Source organism: Megascapheus bottae, chromosome 3 (genome assembly GCF_031878675.1).
Source record: "Megascapheus bottae isolate mThoBot1 chromosome 3, mThoBot2.hap1, whole genome shotgun sequence".
Taxonomy (NCBI): domain Eukaryota; kingdom Metazoa; phylum Chordata; class Mammalia; order Rodentia; family Geomyidae; genus Megascapheus; species Megascapheus bottae.
In genome coordinates this window covers 61,449,748-61,470,326 of record NC_143511.1, presented here as the reverse complement: position 1 = coordinate 61,470,326, position 20,579 = coordinate 61,449,748, and the positions used below count along the sequence as shown (strand labels likewise).

Below are 20,579 nucleotides of genomic sequence, written 5' to 3'. Positions count from 1 at the left end.
CTCTTTTCCATTTTATGTGAAAATAGAACTTTTCTGAGATAAATTGCAATAAAATTGATCTCAATAACTCAAAATGACATTTTAGACTTGCAGATATTTGGAGGAAATAGATTTTTTTTTGTGGGTTGTGGGGCTTGAACTCTGGGCCTAGGCTGTCCCTGAGCTCTTCAGTTCAAGGCTAGAGCTCTACAACTTTGAGACACAGTGCCACTTCCAGTTTTCTGATTGTTAATTGGAAATAAGAGTCTCATGGACTTTAATGCTTGGGCTGGCTTTGAACCCCAATCCTCAGATTTTAGCCTCCTGTGTAGCTAGGCTTATAGGCATAAACCACTGATGCCTGGCGTCAGGTTTTTGTTTCTATTATTTTTATAATTTTCTGCTGCTTTGTTTGTTCTCCTTTTATAAATGGTTATGAATAATACATACTGCTTTTAGATACTGAAAACTAAGATTAAAAAGAAATAAGCATTCTGAGTTTACACGTGTAATCCATGCTGCTCAGGAGACTGAGATCTGAGGATTGTGGTTCAAATCTAGCCTGGGCAGGAAAGTTTGTGAAACTCTTGCCCAATAAGCCACCCCCTAAAATTCCAGAAGTGGAGCTTTGGCTTGAGTGGTAGAACGCTAGCCTTGAGCCAAAGAAGCTCAGGGACAGTACTAGGACCTGAGCTAAGTCCTAAGCACTAAGTCCTAGGACTTGCTCATACAAAAATAAATCAATAAGCAAGCAAACATGGGATGATCCCATTCAGTATTTATGGACTCTTTCCTCTGCCTTTTTCCCTCCTTGTTTCCATTTCCTGGAGTTCATTTTGATAAATATTATTTTACGTGACCAGAGGCACATAGGCATTATCCTCTGCTTCTTTTGCAGCTGTGCTTGCCCTCCATTGCTAATATGTACACTACTAGCATGTAAATAGCAGATGAAGTTGGGCCTCTTTGTGTCATAGCATTCACTGAATCAGAAGACAGGGACCCGTAGAATGGAGGTTCAAGGCTAACCTAGGCAAAAAAAATTAGTGAGACTCTCTCTCTCAACCAATAAGCTGGATGTGGTGGTAAGTGATTCATAAGCTATGTGTTAGGCATAAATAGAAGGATATAGCCGGAAGTTGGCTCTTGGTACAAATGTGAGAATCTACTTGAAAAACAACTAAAAAGCACAAAAGATTAGGGGGCATAAACTCAAGTGGTAGAGCACTTGCCTATAAAAAATGCAAGACCCTGAATTCAAGCCATTCCCCCAAATTAAATAAAACAAAACAAAAATAATGGAGACTGAGCCTTCTTAAAAATCACAGGATTCATTATGTCATTCCTGCTCCCTGTCTTTACAGCTCTGGATGATGGAAGACAACTTAGTTAGTACCTGAGAATATCCATGGCCCTTTCACAGGAAAGTTCTTCAGCAGGTTCATTGTTCATTTGGAGGATCTGATCACCAGGGAAAAGCTTGCCATGCGCAGAGCCTCCTGTTGGAAAGAAAGCAAATAACTGGTGCTGGGGTCAGGGAGGAGCCAGACCCCATGTGTTACAGAAGCACAGCAAAAATGGCAATCTAGGTCTCTTGAGTACTGGATCACATGGATATTAATTTTCCTCTTTCTAAACTATGGGTAATGTACCTATCATAAATCAATTCCAAGGGCCATTAGGAAGCTGTTCTGGAAAAAAAATAGGATAAATTTTCCAAATGGCAAATGAATCTATCATTCCTTACATCAGTATATATATAGCTCCAGTATGAAAATAATAATCACTAGGCTTTCCTAGCCTACTCCCCTCTACCTGGATCCAGCCTATACTTCACAGACTCAAGTGAAAACAAATCAGTGGCTTCTCTTACTGGCTGCCTGGAGACTCTCACCAGCCGGGAGCATGCACGTTTAAAGAGGACAAGCTGGCTTATCCACATACTTTCACTGGACCTAAGACTGGCCAGAGGGCACCTTGGGAGGGCAAAGCCTTGGCCAAAGTCAATGGGAATCTAGGGCTCAGAGCACCAAGTGTTCTTGAAGCTTCCTTCCTCCCTCCTTCTATTCAGCAAAGGAAGGTGACAAGCCAAAGACAGAATGAGGTCAGAATTTCCCAACTTTCCCCAGGGTAGCATTTTCTGCCTTTTGTTTAAGGACTGAGAGATGGGAAGAAAACCAGGGAAGGCAACTTTCTCCCAAGAAGCCAAACTGCTTTCAAGTTTCCTCTACCTGCTGTGACCGCCACCACAGTGAGGGGGAGGTTCTCAGAAATGTGAAATCCATAGTCCTGGAGCAGCGTGTCTTTATCTATCTTCACTGTGTGCCTCACAGGGGTGAGGGCCTGAGTTGAGGTCCCTGAAGGCCCATCAGCTGCAGCAACTTTAGCCCTGGAAGAGAAACAGTAGATAAGAAAGTGGACTGAAAGAATTAACATCATGAAAATGTCAATCCTGCCAAGGGTTATCTACAAATTCAGTGCAATACCCATTGATATCCCAATGGCCTGGGCATTGTGCCTGTGCTCTTCAGCTCAAGGCTACCACCTTACTCTTGAGCCAAGCCCCATGTCCCTTTTTTTGAGGTTAATTGAGATAACAGTCTCAGGTCCTTTTGTGCCCAGGCTGGCATTGACCCTTGATCCTCAGATCTCAGCCTCCTGAGTAGCTAGGATTACAGGCGTGAGCCATTGTGTCCAGTTACAAAGTCATTCTTTAAGGAAATAGATGAAGCAATCCAAAAATTCATATGGAATAATAAAAGACCCCTTAGCAGAAAGAACAGCGCTGGAGGAATATCAATACTAAACCTCAGACTTTATTACAGAGCAATAGTAATCAAAACAGTTTGGTATTGGCACAAGAATAGGCATGAGGACCAATGGAATAAAACTGAAGACCCAGAAATCAACCCACAAATCTATGGGCACCTAATCTTTGATAAGGAGGCCAAAAAAAATAGGATGGAAGAAAGACAGGCTCTTCAACAAGTGGTGCTGGCAGAATTGGTTAAGCACCTGTAGAGAACTAAAGTTAGATCCTTATGTCACCCTGCACCAGAATTAATTCCAAATGGATCAAAGACCCTGAGGTAAAAGCAGATATCCTGAAAACTTTACAGGAAGGAATGGGAAATACATTAGGGCTCCTTAACACAGGTCAAAACTTTCTTAATAAAGACCCAGAAACACAACAAATAAAATAAAATTTGGACAAATGGGACTGCATTAAACTGCAGAGCTTCTGTATGGCAAAGGATATAGTTAGCATGTTAAATAGAAAGCTCATAGGGTGGGAGAAGATCTTCACTAGCCATACAACAGACAAGGGCCTCATATCTAAAATATACCTACAGCTCAAAAAAAATGAATCTCTCAAAAACAAATCCTCAAAGAAGCAATCATACCATTAAAAAGTGGACTAAAGACTTAAAGAGAGACTTCACTGAAGAGAAAATAAAAATGGCCTATAGACACATGAAGAAATGCTCGACATCGCTGGCCATAAAAGAAATGCAAATCAAAACAACTTTGAGATTCCACCTCACTCCAGTTAGAATGGCCATTATCAAGAAATCTAATAACAACACATGCTGGCGGGGATGTGGACAGGAGGGATCACTACTACACTGTTGGTGGGAGTGCAAACTCATTCAACCACTCTGAAAAGCAGTCTGGTGGTTCCTCAAAAGACTAAACATAGAGCTCCCCTATGACCCAGCAATCCCACTCCTTGGCATTTACCCAAATGTCTAGAAACAAGGACATAATAAACTTAATAGCACAATGATGTTCATTACAGCATTATTTACCATAGCAAAATATGAAATCAACCCAGATGAACCAACCCTCAGTAGATGAATAGATCAAGAAGATGCCATACTTATATACAATGGAATTCTATGCTGCCATCAGAAAGAATGACATTGCCTCTTTAGTAAGGAAATGGAAAGACTTGGAAAAATCATATTATGTGAAGTTAGTGAGACCCAAAGGAACATAGACTCAATGGTTTCCCTCATTTGTAATCATTAGTACACATCTAGGACTCTCCTAGCATAGGATCACAATAGCTCAAAAGCTATGTATATAAGGTCATATAGGATGAGATTAAATGAAATGAACTCTAGGATATGGAAACAAGAGGTTTATATTTGTGATTGTTGCTCTTAATGTACTATGTTATTTCTCTTCTTTTATTGCCCTTATGTCTAATCTCATATTGTTACTGTATCTAATTTTGTTACCTAGTATATTGCATATAGGTTTGTTTGATTATTTGGATATGAAAGGGAAGGGGGAAAAACAAGATGATTGGGAGGGGGTGGGGTGAGGAAAACAGGGACAAAAACATGAGAAGGGGTATCAATGTGCAAGAAGTAATGCACCTACTACCTGATAAATGTACCTATAACCCTTCTATACATTACCCAGACAATAAAATAAAAATAAATTTTAAAAAAGAAAGGAAAGTGGAAAGTTCCAGAAGAGGGTCACCAAGTGTGATAGGGAAAGATTTAGGAGCTAAGCAGACACCAATGTTCTTTTGTTTGTGTGTGTTTGCACACACAGGCATGACAATCCAAGGGCTTGAACTTAGATTCAGGGTGTTGTTCTTCAGCTTTATTGCTTGAGGCTAGTGCTCTACCTCTTGAGCCACAGCTCCACTCCTGCCCAGGCTGGCTTTGAACTAAGATTCTCAGATCTCAGCCTCCTGACTAGCTAGGATTATAAGTATAAACCACCAGTGCCAGACTCTTTGGAGACAGAAAAGACACAAGAATCATTATCTATAATACCAAGTATGATTTATTGCCATTCTCAGCACTCCAGAATGAGATCACGAGGGGCTGGGGGCACTCAGGGGAGGCAGAGAGCAGTTTTCTCTTTATAGGGCAGGAGACAGGAAATTAAGGGGTACATGTGCTACCTGGAAGAGCCTTGACAGGCACCTAGCGAACATCTGCATAGATCAAATCCTGGCATACAGAGTATCAGCATGCTATAGAGAGAATCAACGAATGGACAGAAAACGAAACAGATGGATGGAGGTACTGCATAAGTAGAGGTAGAAAAGATGGAAGAAAATACAGATGGGCAGATAGGAATGAGAAGTAGTTCTCTTTGGATGCAATTTTATAGATGGATTGTTTCTTCAGTATTTTTTGTTTTTGCTTTATGATGAATTTCACTTCCCTTTAAACCCTGTAACTATAAGGAATGTAATATGAAATTTTGGATGACAAGGCCTTCCTCTACATTAACCTCTAAAAACGCATGTTTCCTCTATATAAAAAATGGTTAAGTTGAAAGTTGTGTTTTCTTTCAATTTTTGTATTGTTATTATAAAGGTGATGTACAGAGGGGTTACAGTTATGTAAATGAGGTGAAGAGTACATTTTCTTTTGGGTAATGTCACTACTTCCTTCACTCTCTCCCAGTTCTCCCCTCAAAAGTTGTATTTTTTAATCCCTCAAATAAACAAACAACCCACAGAACAAATCACAAGCTATTTTTCATTTGTCTATGGTAAATGATATTTTTTTCCCTCTTGCAATAAATGAATTTTTTTCCTCAGGAAGATCAAATAGTGAAGGGTTGAGGTGTTTATTGTCATTATAAACCACAGCCATGTGGAGATATCACAGTCCCTCAGAGCTCTGTGTAACAGGCCCATCATTCATTCCATGTGCCAATCATTAACCAAAGCAGGAACTCTGTCTAGCTTGACAGGGTCTCACTGATCAGAACATCACCTCTGCTATTTACAATCAGAAAATGTGAAGAATTATCTCATGAAGCCAAAAGGAATGTGTCAAGTCCATCTCTAAGCCACCTGCATGCCATGTACCTAAGAGCTTGCCATGGGTTAGCAGAGGGCGGCTCTAAAGGATGACAGAGACTGTGAAGCATAAAAGCCCAGAGAGGATTTCTAGGTAATCACATGGGTTATACTGACACAGTCAGCAGAGGCATCTAACTCAAGAGAAGACGCAGGAAATTGAACTCAGAGTAAAACCCATATCTATTTCTGACTTAAAAGCCAAAACTTTAAGGCTATAAAAGGGCTGCAGGAAGTGGTGGCACATACCTATATTTCCAAGATATTTGGAAGGCTGACGCAGGAAGGTAGGTCAGGCTTAGGAATTCAAGGTCAGCCTGGCAGCACAGCAATATCCTATTTCTTAACAATCATGATAATAGCATCTTTTGAAATATAAAAGTATGTTTTCCACTGAAAGAAAAGGTTAATGTAGCCAGGCGCAGTGGCTCACGCCTGTAATCCTAGCTACTCATGAGGCTGAGATTTGAGGATCAAGGTTTGAAGCCAGCCTAGGAAGTGGAGCTTGGCTCAAGGTATAGGGTGGCAGCCTTGAGCTGAAGAGCTCAGGGACAGCACCCAGGCTGAGATCAAGCCCCATGATCCACCGGAAAAAAAGAAGATAATGTTTGTGTTCTCTTAAAAGACAAATAAAAGCAGTAGAGCTAGGTGCTGGTGGATCATGTCTATAATCGTATAATCTTAGCTATCCAGAAGGCTGAGATCTGAGCATTGTGGTTGCAAGCTAGCCCAGGAAGACAAATCCAATTAATCAGAAAAAAGCTAAAATTGGAAGGTATAGATCAGTGGGAAAGCACCAGTTATGAGTGAAAAAGTTGAACACAAGGTTCTAGTACAGGAACACATGCACGGCGCAATACATATATGAACACATACAGCTGTAGAACAACGGCTATTTATTGTTGCAAGAAAGGAAAAATGGTAAGAGGAAGAACTATATACAATGGATATTACTTTCTTTATGTTCTTGTAATGGGGCTTCACTTCAGGGCTCCTTGACCTAAGTCGGCTTTTTCTCTCAAAGCTGGTACTCTACCACTTGAGCTACACCTCCACTTCCAGCTTTTTGCTGGTTATTTGGAGAGAAGAGTCTCATGGACTTTTCTGCCAAGACTAGGTAAAATGTCTTTCCAAGTTGCTCCAAACATACTTAAAAGTTTTCTCAGCCAGGTGTGGTGGCTCATGCCTGTAATCCTACTACTCAGGAGGCTGAGATCTGAGGAGCACGGTTCAAAGCCAGCCCAGGCACTAAAAAGTCTGTAAGACTCTTATCAATCACCAGGAAACTGGAAGTGGTGCTGTGGCTGAAGGGGCAGGACAGTACCCTTGAGCTGAAGAGCTCAGGGACAATGCTTAGGACCAGAGTTCAAGTCCCACAACTGACAAAAAAAAGTTTTCCCATAACTGAATGCATTGCTTTTTAAATAAAATTAAGTAAGATTAAGTATGAAGTCCTTTTATCACATTAGTCACATTTCCAATGTTTAGTAGTTATCTGTGGATAGTAGTAAGCATAGCAGACAGCATAAATCTAGAATTTGTGAGCATGTATGGAAAATATATGAGATTTATGTTCAAAAGGAAAATGTCTAATTATTGTAACCATCTAAAATTGTACCTTTCTGTCAATTTGTAAAACCTCACATAGTTATGTAAAATATTCCTTATGAGATAGGGTGTAACTCATGTTATGTTTGATATAATATAGAATGGGCCCCAAAAAACAAGACATTTGGACCAGGAGCCTAGCCTAGTGAATCAGTGCTTGTCTAGCATGCACAAAGCCCTGGGTTCGATTCCTTGGTACCACATGCACAGGACAAAGCGGAAGTGGCACTGTGGCTCAAGTGGCAGAGCACTGGCCTTGAGCAAAAGTGTCCAAGAATAGTGCCCAGGCCCTGGGTTCAAGCCCCAGGACTGGCAAAAACAAAACAATACAAAACAAAAAAAACACAAGGCATGATGGCTTACGCTTCTATTTCCAACTCAAGAGAAGCATAAATCAAGAGGACTGTGGTCTAAAGTGGGTATGGCAGCATGTGCCTGTCTGCTGAACTATGCATAAAGTATGAATAGGATCATGACCCAGACAAGGCCTAAGATTTTATGTGAAAATCAGTAAGGTAGCTCAGTTACCAGGGACTCCCACCTAGTACCCTAGCTACTCAAGAGGCAGATCTAAGATCTTGGTTTGAAGCCAGCCTGGGCAGACAAATCTGAGAGATTCTTATTCACTTAACCAGTAAAAAACCCAGAAGTGTAGGCATGGCTCAAGTAGTAGATGCCAATCATAAACAAACAAAAAGCCAGGTGATAGTGTCAGTACCTGACTTCAAGCTCTAGTGCTGGCGAAAAGAAAGAAAAAGAAAATAACTAAAGGAAAAGATACAAGGCTTAAGTGGTGAGAACATGAGTTCAAATCCTAATAGTGCCCAGTGAAAAAAATATAAATGAGGAAACTAAGGCCTAGACATTGCAAGAGCTTTGTTTGAATCTACAGCATCTGCCTTGCAATTGCACCTGGTAGTGTGGTCATATGTTACAACCTCTATTTTCCCAAGCTTTAAGGTACCTCATAGCCATAATTTCATGCCGAAGCCCTTCCCAATGAAACAGAATAGAAAATCTTCTAAATGCCTAAGTCTAAAGCATAAAAGATAATATGTGCAGCAATTCTACTCTTGGGCAAACATCCCAGAGAAATGAAGATGCATGTCCACGTGGAAAATTGCTCATGAATGTCACTGCTAGTTCTCAGCAGCCCGGCTCTTTCTGCAGAGCCCTGGTTTCTCAAGGATTTTACTGATAGTGATCTGATCCCAAATCTCATTTTTTTTGTTTGTTTTTTTTTTGCCATTCCCGGTGCTTGAACTCAGAGCCTAGGCACTGTTCCTGAGCTTCTTTTGCTCAATGCTGGCACTCTACCAATAGAGCCACAGCATATCACTTCCAGCCTTTTCTGTTTATATGGTACTGAGGAATTGAACCCAGGGCCTCATATATGCTAGGCAAACATTTTACCACCAAGCCACCTTCCCAGCCCACTTTTTTTTTTTGCCAGTCCTGGGGCTTGAACTCAGGGCCTGAGCACTGTCCTTGGGCTTTCTTAAGGCTAGCACTCTACCACTTGAACCACCGCACCACTTCCAGATTTTTCTGTGTATGAGGTACTGAGGAATTGAACCTGGGTCTTGTGCATGCTAGGCAAGCAGTCTACCACTAGGCCAAACTCCTGGCCCCCCAGCCCAGTCTTAGTAATAAGACTCTACATTCCCTGATGGCAGAATCAGCATACGACCTACCTTTGTTTTTTTCACAGTCCAAATGAAGATGTGCTCACAGGAGGAATCTGTGTTTTGGGGGTAAATAAATGAATAAAGTGCTACATATATACCATGTGCCATCCCTAATATTGGATGCCTCTGACAGAATTAGCAAAAGTTGTGGAGTTGTTTCCACCTCCACAGCTATCTTTCTGCCCAGTCAGAAAGATAGCTGACAGATAGATATCTCCAATCAGGTCCTAGATGGCTCCCTCTTTAGCATCTTCTTTCCTGATGGACTCTCCAATCACAAGCCAGTGTGCTTTTATAATACAACCCTATTCCTACACCCAGTGGCTGAATGGCTTAATTCAAACTTCTGAATATGGCTTAATACAACTCTTGCCTATGACACAATTCTTCTTCTCCTCCTCCTCCTCCTCCTCCTCCTCCTCCTCCTCCTCCTCCTTCTTCTCTATCTTTTTTTTGTTATCTTATTTTTGTTTGTTTATCTTTTTTGAGATCCTCAAACATTGACCATTGTACAAGCCTTTTTTCTCCATCTAGAATTTTCCAAGCTACAACTCATTTTTTCTCTCTTTCCCTTTCTCTCTTTTTCCTTCCTCTTTCTCTCCCTCCCTCTCTCCCCTCCTTAATTTCCTCCATTGCCCTTCTGTCCCCCCCCCCTCTTATTTCCCCAATGTATCTAACAATGCATTCTACCTGCCCAATCTTTATGTTGTTGTCTTCTAGTCTAGAAGTAAATATTTCCATACATCTGCTGAACGGGCCTACAGAACCACATATTCTTTTTTTACACCATATTCATAATGACCAATGCAAAGCCTCCTGTTGTAGACTAGTCCACATAGTAGGAGCTGAGCATTTCTCATTCCAAGCACAGAACTCAATATTACCCATACAGAAAATCTTAACTAGTGTCTGAAGAACCAAGAAAGAAGAAACCTTATATGGAATTTTGACAGAATTCACATTGGTGATTTCCAAAAGGTGGTTTCAGGTATTTGATGCTTCCAATTTGAAAGGGGGCATTCCTCAACTGTTGTGGGCAAATGAGGCCTCCACTGTCTTGTTAAATCTCTGGACAATAGCAGTGTCTTTGACACCATGTCTGCATTTGACATTTTGCCCAAAGGCCATATCGGAGCTTTAGTTTGGAAAGGGAATATCGGTGTACACAACCAAACTGTAGCCTCTCTCATAGAGAATGTTTAGTATTTAACACTGCACTGGAAGAAATGATTCCTGCAGCAAAATTTCCTCCTCTGAAGCATCTTATAAATAACAAATGAAGCACCAATCCCTAAACATACAGCTGCTGCCATGAGAATGGTTTCAAGTCATCCATCTGAGGTCACTTCTGTGGTCTTATACTGAAAGCGCTGGTATAAGACTTACTGTTACACTAATGTAATTCCTGTCAGATAACTGAATTTACCCTAAGGTAGAACTTGAGAAAAAAAAACAAACCAAACATGTTACATTCATCATGAAAAGTCTTGAGGCTAGTACTCAATTTTATGGGTCATAAGTTCATACTGAGCTGATCAATAACACTGAAAAGAAAAATTACCAGATGCAAAGGGATCACACTTCAAATATCCTCTGGCTTTTAAAAAATCTGCTCTCTAGATAGATTAGAAAATATATTTTATTTCTGTCCTGTAACAATAAAGAATTCACCTTCATGTTCCAGTAGATTGGAGAAATGATTTGGAATCCATGTTTAAACACTTTATTATGTTCAGTCTGAATGATTTTGAAAAGCTGTATCTGGTATAAATTTGACTGTAAATTTTAAAAACCTTCTCAAAAATGGAAGAAATAGATACATAGTCTATACTGCAAAGAAAGCACATAGTGAACAGTCAAGAATATTCCTATGATTATGACCATTTCCAAGGGAGCTAATCAATGTAGATGCTGCATGCACCGGGGAGCTGAGAGGAGGAGAAATTCTTCTATTTCTACTGGAAATGGAGATAGGAGGATCACAGTCTAAGGCCCAGGCAAAAGTGTGAGAACTACCTGAAAAGCAAAAAGACTGGGGGTGAAGGTATCCTGACACAAGTGTTAGAATACTCATCCAGCAAGCACAAGACTGTGAGTTCAGTCCCTAGTGGTATAAAAGCAAAAACAAAAAACCAAAACCAAACAAAATCCAAGGATTTAAGAAATAATCTTTACAATCCTTCCAGACTATTTTCCTCAAAAATTTCCACTTTTGGTCATAAGTCAAGAAGCAATAATAATTTTTTAAAAACTTGTAGGGACCTGGAGTTTGGCCTAGTGATAGAGTGCTTGCCTAATATGCACCAAGACCCGGGTTTGATTCCTTGGCACCCCATATATATACATACATACATACATACATACATACATACATACATACATATTCGTATATATATGTATGTATATATATGTGTATATATATATATATATATATGCAGGAAGTGGTTCTGTGGGCTCAAGTAGCAGAGTGTTAGCCTTGAGGAAAAAGCCCAAGTACAGTGCTCAGGCCCTGAGTTCAAGCCCCAGGACTGGGAAAAAAAAAAAAAAGAAAAAGAAACTTGTAGCTTTTTAAGCCACTATATTCAAAAGGTCAATAAAGCCATTTCTGTATGAAGCGGAGCTACTTATAGTTGAAATGAATGAGTAAATTTGGAATACATGAAATAGCAGCAGCAATGACTGACACATGATGCCATAGGATTCTGTTCAGATGTGTGAACACATAGTTAAATGTATGCCTCTGCACACTTGTGAATGTGTACATATGAAGCATGGATGTACCTTGTGTGCATGTATGTGCAGATATGGGCATCTGTCTTTATCACCATTTACACTCAAGTTGAAAGAAACCTTTTTTTTTTTTTTGGTAAGCCCTAAGGATAAAACCAAGCCATACTGAAGAAGGCGTGAAATTGCATTAAGCTCCTTATGCTTCTTTAGATTTTACTCTGGCAAATCTGGAGCTAACACTTTTAGATGAGGCCTTTGAGAATTCAGAGAATCTCATGTTTAATTGCTTTAATAATGGAATTAAATTATTCTATAGTTCAATTAGCAGAATAGGAGGGTAAGAGTAAAAACATGGAAATGACACTTAATATGAAAGCCTACTTCAACAGGTAATGAGATGTATAATTCCAGAGTAATGTAAATAGTTTGGACACAGCTATATAAAATCAGCAATAATACCAATGGAACAGAAAAAAGCCTTTAATCTCCCACTTGAGGATAGGAAACATCATCCACCATATTGGACAGACAGGAAGAAAGGAAGACCCCGCCTAGGTGATGACAAGGCAGACAACTATTCAGAAAAAATCCTATTTCAGAAAAAATCCTCAATGTAGATCTTCATTTCCTAGCATACACTAATATAAACTCCATAAACTAAATATAGACTGTTTTAAACTAGTAAATTTAAAATCAATTTTTTCCACCTTTCCTTCCTTCTTTCCTTTCTTTTTGGCAGAGCTTAGACGCAGGGCATCTTGCTTGCTCATGGCTGATGCGCTACTGCTTAAGCCACACTTTCTTTTTTTTTTTTTTCCTTTTTTTTATTGTAATTAGTAAAAGGGTTACATGATATTTGCCAGATAGAAGGTGCATTAATTCACATACATTGATACCCTTTCACATGTCTTGCTACCCGTTTCCCTCCCCCTTAAGCCACACTTTCAGTTCAACGTTTTGCAGTTAATTAGGGATGGAGTTAAACTGGATTTTTTTCCCCTCAGGTTTGCTGGCTTTGAATTGTGAATCCTCCAGGTCTCAGCATGGTGCACAGGTATCAACTGCTGGTAACTAGTGAGGTTAACATTCTAAAAGAACGCTGATACTTTAACTGTTATTTTCATCTCAAATATAAAATTATGTGGTCCTGGAGGGGTCTACCATACCTGAATAATGTCTCATGTCCATAATTATAGGGGTCAGACAGTTTTCATCTGCCCAAGCACATTCAGCCAAACAAGTGCCACCCATTGCATGGTAATAATTACAACCTCTGAAAAATTAGTTTAAATTTAAGAATCCAAAGCAGCTTTAAAAGCGCTCTACCCTACCAGTGGGACACTTAAGATCCATTATAAAGCTCTAGCATTATCCCACATACATAGAAGTTGTCCATTTTTAAAATAATGTTTGGAAGTGGAAACAGTTATATTTGAATTTATATACCAACACAAATATTTGTGTTATATTAGCTGACGAATGGACAAAGAAAATATTGTGCAACCGAATATTTAGCAATAAAAAGGAATGAAATATTGATTTATGGCAGAACATGGATGAATCCAGGGAAGGGGAGGAGGGAGAGGAAAGGGAAGGGCAAGTCCAAGGTCAAACAGTTAGGCAATCTTAAATCAAACCAATATCTTTCCTATAGGATTTTTCTGAGCCTTTAATTCATGGCAGGGGTATAACACACGTAATACATCCACAAGATAGGTGAGATACAAGAGGCATCATTTCCTAAACACATCTGGGAATGGAACCTTTTATGGCAGAATAGCATCATATAGAATTAGGATGGAAGAACCTACTTTGGGAAACAATATACTTTGTGATTTTTTTTCCCCCATGCATCCACCACCTGACCACCTGGGATATTCCACATAGTTCTGGGCTACAGTGGTGAGCTAGTACTTTCTTGGACTTTACAGAAGGCTGCTTAGGTAAGCTAAACACATCAGCTGGAGCATATGCCAATACTTTAGCTCAAACCCATGGTGTACCATGGGAGAGATTTTTCTCTGACTGGGGACTGGGTGATACTTCCCAAAGAGCCAGAGCTATAGCCAAGCTCTGAATTGTGGGTGGGTTCTAGACACACGGGTATGGAGCGGGGATCTGGCACAGTATCCCAGGACCACAGGACAAAGGGGATGAGAAGGGGCAGGAGCAGGGGAACAATGAGTATTCACTTGAGCCTCATGGGGATTGAGCAGATGTTAAGATAAATAGCTTAAAGGATTGTGGATGGATCATGGAGAAATGTCAAACGAAAAAATGCTTAAACTTTGTTCTGTAAGAAATAGTACTGGAAAGTGGAGATCAAGGGGATTGAGATTCAAATCAGCCTGGCCAAAGAAGTTGCTGAGACCCCATTTCAACAAAGCCAAGCGTAGTGGCCCAGCCTGAGACAGGGGTCCCAGATCCCCCCAAAATAATAATGTGAGATCCTATGTGAAAAATAAGTAATAAAGGACTGGGGCACAGTTCAAGTAGTAGAGTCTTTACCAAGCAAGCACAAGGCTTTGAGTTGAAACACAAAGGGGGAAAAAAAGAAAAGAAAAGAAATGAAAGTAGTCCTAAACAAGTCACTCTCTGAGCTACTCCTGTAAAGCAGGGCTAATTCTACCAGCCTTAGCTCACCTCAGCCTATTCTCAGAGAAGCTGGCTGGCAAGTGGTTTATCTCTGGGCAGGAGAGCAGCTGTTTCCAGTTCTGGAAGAATGGATGTCTCAGAAACACCTGACAGGGGATATTTCATCCCAGTGGCAGGGCCAGATGGGAAATCTGAGATGGAAAATGAAGGCTTTGAAACAGCATATTTTCAAGTTCTCTTGTAGCCGTCAAATCAGATCTGTACTTGATTTCATTTTGTTTTGCTAAGAATGAAATAAGGACTATGGAGAAGAGTCGGCTGCTAGAAACACAAGGACAGGGGAAAGGATAGACACAAACAGACTGATAGCAGCTAAGATGACGTGTGTGTGTGTGTGTGTGTGTGTGTGTGTGTGTGTGTGTGTGTGTGTGTGTGTTTGATAAAAGAGAGGAAGGGCATCTTGGCCCAATCAACTGCTGACCTGCTTCCATGCCCCCCACCACATGGCATAAGAACAAAGCAAGCCAGAGACAGCCATCCCTAGGTGTTACCAGGGCCAGGACCTCCATCCCCAGGGACAGTGGCTGAACAGATGGGAATCTTCCAAGTCCAGGAGCCTTACCGGGCCGAGCTATCTCGGGAGCGCCGCAGCCAGCGAGCCACCATTTGTTCTATCCGGTGTGCTTTCCCAGTCTGGAGTAAACTGTTCTCCAGCTCTTCCATTTACCTGCAAGGAAGAAGAGTTCAGAAGAAACGAAGGAAAATGCTGTAAGGAAGATTCTGTGATGCTGTCCTGTGCTTCTCCTTAAGACCAGCTGAGCAAATAACCGGTGCTCTCTTCTGTATGAAAGACACATGCACACACACACACACACACACACACACACACACACACGCACAAAATAAAAAAGGGAACATTCTTGGAACAATGCTTTGTTTTTACACACAAGTGGTACAATTTTTCAAGTCTTTGTAACTGTGATCCACAGCGAGCCACATCCACAGCCTCTCTCCCCCATGCCTCCTCCCAGCACATCATGATCCAATTTTATTTGCATCAGGAGCTAATGGTACATGACAGCTTTCTCTTTTATTTCCTTTCTTTCTTTCTTTCAGCAGTACTAGGGTTTGAACTTAGGACTTTGCACTTGCATGCGGGCGCTTTATCACTTAAGCCACACCTCCAGGCTTTAGTTTTCAGATAGGGTCTTGCTTTTATCCAGGATCAGACTTGGACCACAATCCTCCTATCCTGGTGTTCCACAAATGTGGGATTATGGATAGCCCAAATTTATAAGTACTGCTACATCTGGCTTGTTTGTGGAGATGGGGTCTTGTTCACTTTTTGCCCTGACAGACCTGCTGTCTTTATGATCTCTGCCTCCTGGGTAGCTGGACAAAGTAGTATTCATTTTTTTTTTTTTGATGAGGGCGGGTCCTGGGGCTTTGACTCTAGGTCTGGGCACTGTCCCTGAGCTCTTCAGCTCAAGGCTACCGCCCTACCCCTGAGCCACAGCCCCACTTCCTGTTTTCTAGTGATTAAGTGGAGATAAGAGTCTCTCATTCTTTATTGTCTGGGCTGGTTTCGAACTTTGATCCTCAGATCTCAGCCTCTTGAGTAGCTAGGATTATAGGCTTGAGCCACCATACCTGGCTACAAAGTAGTATCCTTAATCATGTTCTAAGGCATGTTCTGAATGCTGTTTTTTTGTTCAATGTTTTATATTTAAGTTTTGAATAGATCATTAATTCACTAGTCTAGTTCAACACTAGCTCATTAAAAAGACACATAGTTATTGTAGGATGCACCTAAAATATATTTTTTAATTGTCGGGGTAAGGTATAGCAGGGTTACAGTTACATTCACCAGGTAGTAGTGCACCTAAAGTTTTGTGAAGAGACGTGGGCACTACTGGTTCATGCCTATAACCCTAGCTACTCAGGAGGCTGAGATCTGAAGATCTTAGTTCAAAGCAAGCACAAGCAGCAAAGTAAGTGAGATGCTAATCATTAACCACCAAAAAGCTAGAAGTGGAGCTGTGGCTCAAGTGGTAGAACACCAGCCTTGACTGGGAAAACCCAAATGAGAACTTGAGGCCCCCAGTTCAAGCCACACTACTGATACATGTATGTGTGCATGCATATACACAGATACACATACACACACAAATATTTGTGAGGAGGGAACGCTCATGTTAAATGTTCCTTACCGCAGTAGGACAGAAGGAAAGATCTGCCTTCTATCTTGACTTGCCCCCTCTGCCTAGCTCTCCTGCCTGTACTGTTCTCCAGCTTTCTTCCTTCTGGAGTTTCTTTATGCCTATACAAGGAGGTACACTAGCAAATTAAAACAAAGATAGAATGAAAATTCAATTAAAAACTGAAGAATATGGGCTATGAAACACTGCAGAAAGATCAGCCAAGAATCGAACACAGAAAACTGAAAAATAGGGCTGGGATATAGCTCAGTGGCAAAGTGATTGCCAAGCAAGTACAACATCCTGGGTTCGATCCTCAGAACCAAAAAAGACAAGACAAAAAATTACAATAAATGTATAGTATCAATCTAAAAGGCCCGAGATTCACTTTATGTAAGGTTCAGAAGTAAAGATGAATGAAAATTTGCCAGGTCCTCATGCCTGTAATCCTAGCTACCCAGAAAGCTGAGATTTGAGCATCAAGGTTCAAAGCCAGCCCCAGGAAGAAAAGTTTGTGAGATTCTCATCATCAATTCACTAGAAAAAAAAAGTTGGAAGTGGAAGTGTGGTTCAAGAGGTAGAGCAACATCCTCGAGAAGTGCAAGGCCTTGAGGACTCACACATAAATGAATGAATGAATGAATGAATGAATGAAGTAGAGGTAAGGAAACTGACAAGAATTCAATGAAATTCCCCTAAAGAGCCTACAGTTCCAGAAGAAATAACTAAAACATCCGAATATCTAAACTGGGTACAGTGGTGCCCATTCTTGTAAATCCCAGCTCTTCTGAAGGCTGAGGCAGCAGGATTACAAATTTGAAGTTAACCAAGGTACACAGTGAGATAATTTATCTCCCCAATCTATAATTGCTCCACATTCAGCAAGAAACAGCACTATAAAAAAATTAAAAACTAAACACAGAAAATAATTTCTAAGTGTTCAAAGGAAAAAAAATCAGAACAATTATAAATGATTGAGAATAAAATGGCATTAGATGTAGTAAGAACAATGGAAAATAATTTTCCATTTAGAATTCTATATCCAAATTATCAAGCAGTAGTAAAAACATGTTCACACAGTTAGGTCTATAATACTGAAGTCTCATTCATTTTTTCTCAGGATGTTAGATGATGTGCTTCTTCAAAACAAGGAAGTAAGCTGGGCAAGATGGCTCATGCTTATAATCCTAATTACTCCGGAGGCTGAGATCTAGATCTGAGGATTGCAGTTCAAAGCCAGCCTGGGCACAAAAGACTGTGAGACTCTTATCTCCACTTAATCACTAGAAAATGGGAAGTGGGGCTATGGCTCAAGGGGTAGGGCAGTAGCCTTGAACTGAAGAGCTCAGGGACAGTGCCCAGGCCTAGAGTCCAAGCCCCATGACCCACAAACAAACAAACAAAAAAGGAAGTAAAAGAAAGAAATAAAGAGATAAACAAATTGACGATGAAATACAAGAGGCAAAGAAAGCACCGAAGATGACAATGACATAGTTATGCCTGCACCAAAGGCCTGAAGAGCAACCCACAGAGACTAGTTGCTTAAAGGAGATGTCTTAGGAAAAAGAAATAGAAGTAGATAGATGATCTGATTTCTTTGTGCAGAAAATTTCCCTAAGAAGCTGGTAAACAATGTGGGAAAGAATTAAGCACATGAAGAACTTAGCAAACCAAAACAAAAGCTGTGTGAAATCCAAGAAATGTAAAAGATAATATAAGAAACAAAATTACAGTTTACTCCTTGCTCAGCAACAAAACATTCACATTCTTATAATAATCACTGAAAAGTAATTTCAAAAGATGCAATATGATAGCAGGAGAGTATGATTAAAAACTATGGTGACAAAATAGTTGAATCCTTATCTACTATAATGATTAGTGTCTAAAATTAAAAAGTTGGATTACTTTAACTGAAGCAAATTTCTCAAGAAAATACCAGATGGGTTGAAATATTAGAAGAGCTGAAAGAGATTGTTTCTAAGAGGTTAGGTTGTTGATTTCTATTAAAAGCCCTTACTAAAACAACAAGTTATTTTAATATCAAAGTAATGCATATTTATGGTAAAGCATACAGAATACATCATGAAAATAAAAATCATTCATAATCACACTTCCCAAGTTAGCAACTGTTACTTTTTCCGTGCTTACACATGTACGTATTTTTAAATCAAAGTGAGATTTTAGATTTTCCTCATGTACAGTTTCATAAATATAATTGATATTAATATCTAAGCATTTTTACCATCATTTCAAATGGCTTTATCGAAGTATTTTCTTTCACCATAATTTGTTCAATAAATCTATCACCAGACTTTTGTGTAACTCACACCTGTAATCATGCCACTCGGAGCCTGAGATTCAGAGCATCTCAGTTTGAAGTCAGCTAGGCAGAAAAGTCCACAGGACCATTCCCAAAATAACCAGCAAAAATCTGAGCTGGAAGACAGAGTGTCAGCAAGCAAGCCAAGCAGGCATGAAGCAGCTTCCAAACTCCAGTACCCCTCCATCCCCCCCCACACCATCTTTGAAATACTTCAGAGGCAGGGCAGAATTTCTAACCTGTACATCATTTTCAGTCTCTGAATGATGTAGGGATTTCAGACACCTCTAGGGATAGAGACCAGCAAGCCTTCCAATTCCTGCTGAAGGTAGGCCAGCGGCAGTGGTTTCTTACAGAGGATCTTTAGAGAAACTGCTGCCAAATACAATTTAGGTAACTCATTCCTATAAACATATATGACTCTAATTATTAAAAGAATTAATTTGCATTATATATCCTGACTGTGGATAAGTATATGCCTCCATTCAGAAACTTCCAAAGACCAAATAAATGGCTACATCACCCAAGCCATTAAATGTGCTTCCTGACTCAGCAAGGTCTAAGGAGGAGAAATTAAAGTCAAAGAGAATGACCTGCTAATGGCTTTCTTATTAGCCTCTGGATTGGCTGGGCTAATGGAACAAAGTAAGAGCACAGATAATCCCCAATCTTCTCCACCATTCTGCTGCCAAGAAATCATCTGGTATAATGGTTCTGTCATTCACTATTGTTCCCAGCCTGGGCAAGAAAATCCATGAGGCTATTCTTTCCAATTGACTACCAAAGAGGCTGACAGTGGAGCTGTGGCTCAAGTGGTGGAATGCTAATCTTGAGCAAAAAGCTCAGGGACAGTTCTCAGGCCCTGAGTTCAAGTTCTAGGACCAGTAAACACACACACACACACACACACACACACACACACACACACACACACACACACAAACGATCCTGGGTTTGGTTACTAGATGGGGGAAGAGAGGAGAGGAGGGCGGAGGGAAGAGAGAGAGAAGAGAGAGGAAAGGGAAAGAAAGAGAGACGAGAGGGAGAAAAAACGAGGGGGGAAAAAAGAAACGAGGCAAATGATCTCAAGAAGCTTGAAGTCATTCGTTGTCTGTAATTAATTTTTATTGATTAAAGAAAAGCTAGATGCTAATGTCGACAACTGTAGATACTCAGGAGGCTGGGATCTAGAGGATCTCAGAAATGTCTATGAGACAGGCAGAAATGTCTATGAGACTCTTAGCTCCAATTAACAAAATGCTGGACTGGAGGCACAGCAGTAGTGGAAGAGTGCCAGCCATAAGCAAGAAAGCTAAGTAAGAGCTTTAGGTCCTGAATGCAAGCCTGGGTCCTAGCACAAGAAAACAAACAATAAAATCATAAAAGTTGTCCATGCCCCAGGACTGGCAAAAAAAAAAAAAACAAAAAAAAACCCCAAAACCAAAAAAGTTAAACAGAAATACCAGAAAATCTAGTGTTATTTTAGAAAGAAAAGTCAGAGCATTCTATTTTTTAAAATATGGTATTTGTTCCAACATTAGAATTGCTGGCCAGTGTATCGCAACATGAATAAAAAAATGAGAGCTAAACATAGACAGGGAGAACTGAAAACATGAGTGTCT

General features: G+C 40.3%; 1 protein-coding gene across 1 annotated transcript in view; it reads right to left on the bottom strand.

Moving 5' to 3' along the window:
- Window positions 1-20,579, bottom strand: part of Frmpd1 (FERM and PDZ domain containing 1) — an 85,178-nt gene that overhangs the window by 26,062 nt on the left and 38,537 nt on the right. The window contains exons 2-4 of the mRNA XM_090330276.1: window positions 15,062-15,166; window positions 2,211-2,368; window positions 1,376-1,478 (exon numbers count right to left, since the gene is read on the bottom strand). Coding sequence (XP_090186402.1) covers window positions 1,376-1,478; window positions 2,211-2,368; window positions 15,062-15,162 — 362 coding nt within the window. The 5' untranslated portion in view covers window positions 15,163-15,166. The remainder of the gene's footprint in view (window positions 1-1,375; window positions 1,479-2,210; window positions 2,369-15,061; window positions 15,167-20,579) is intronic.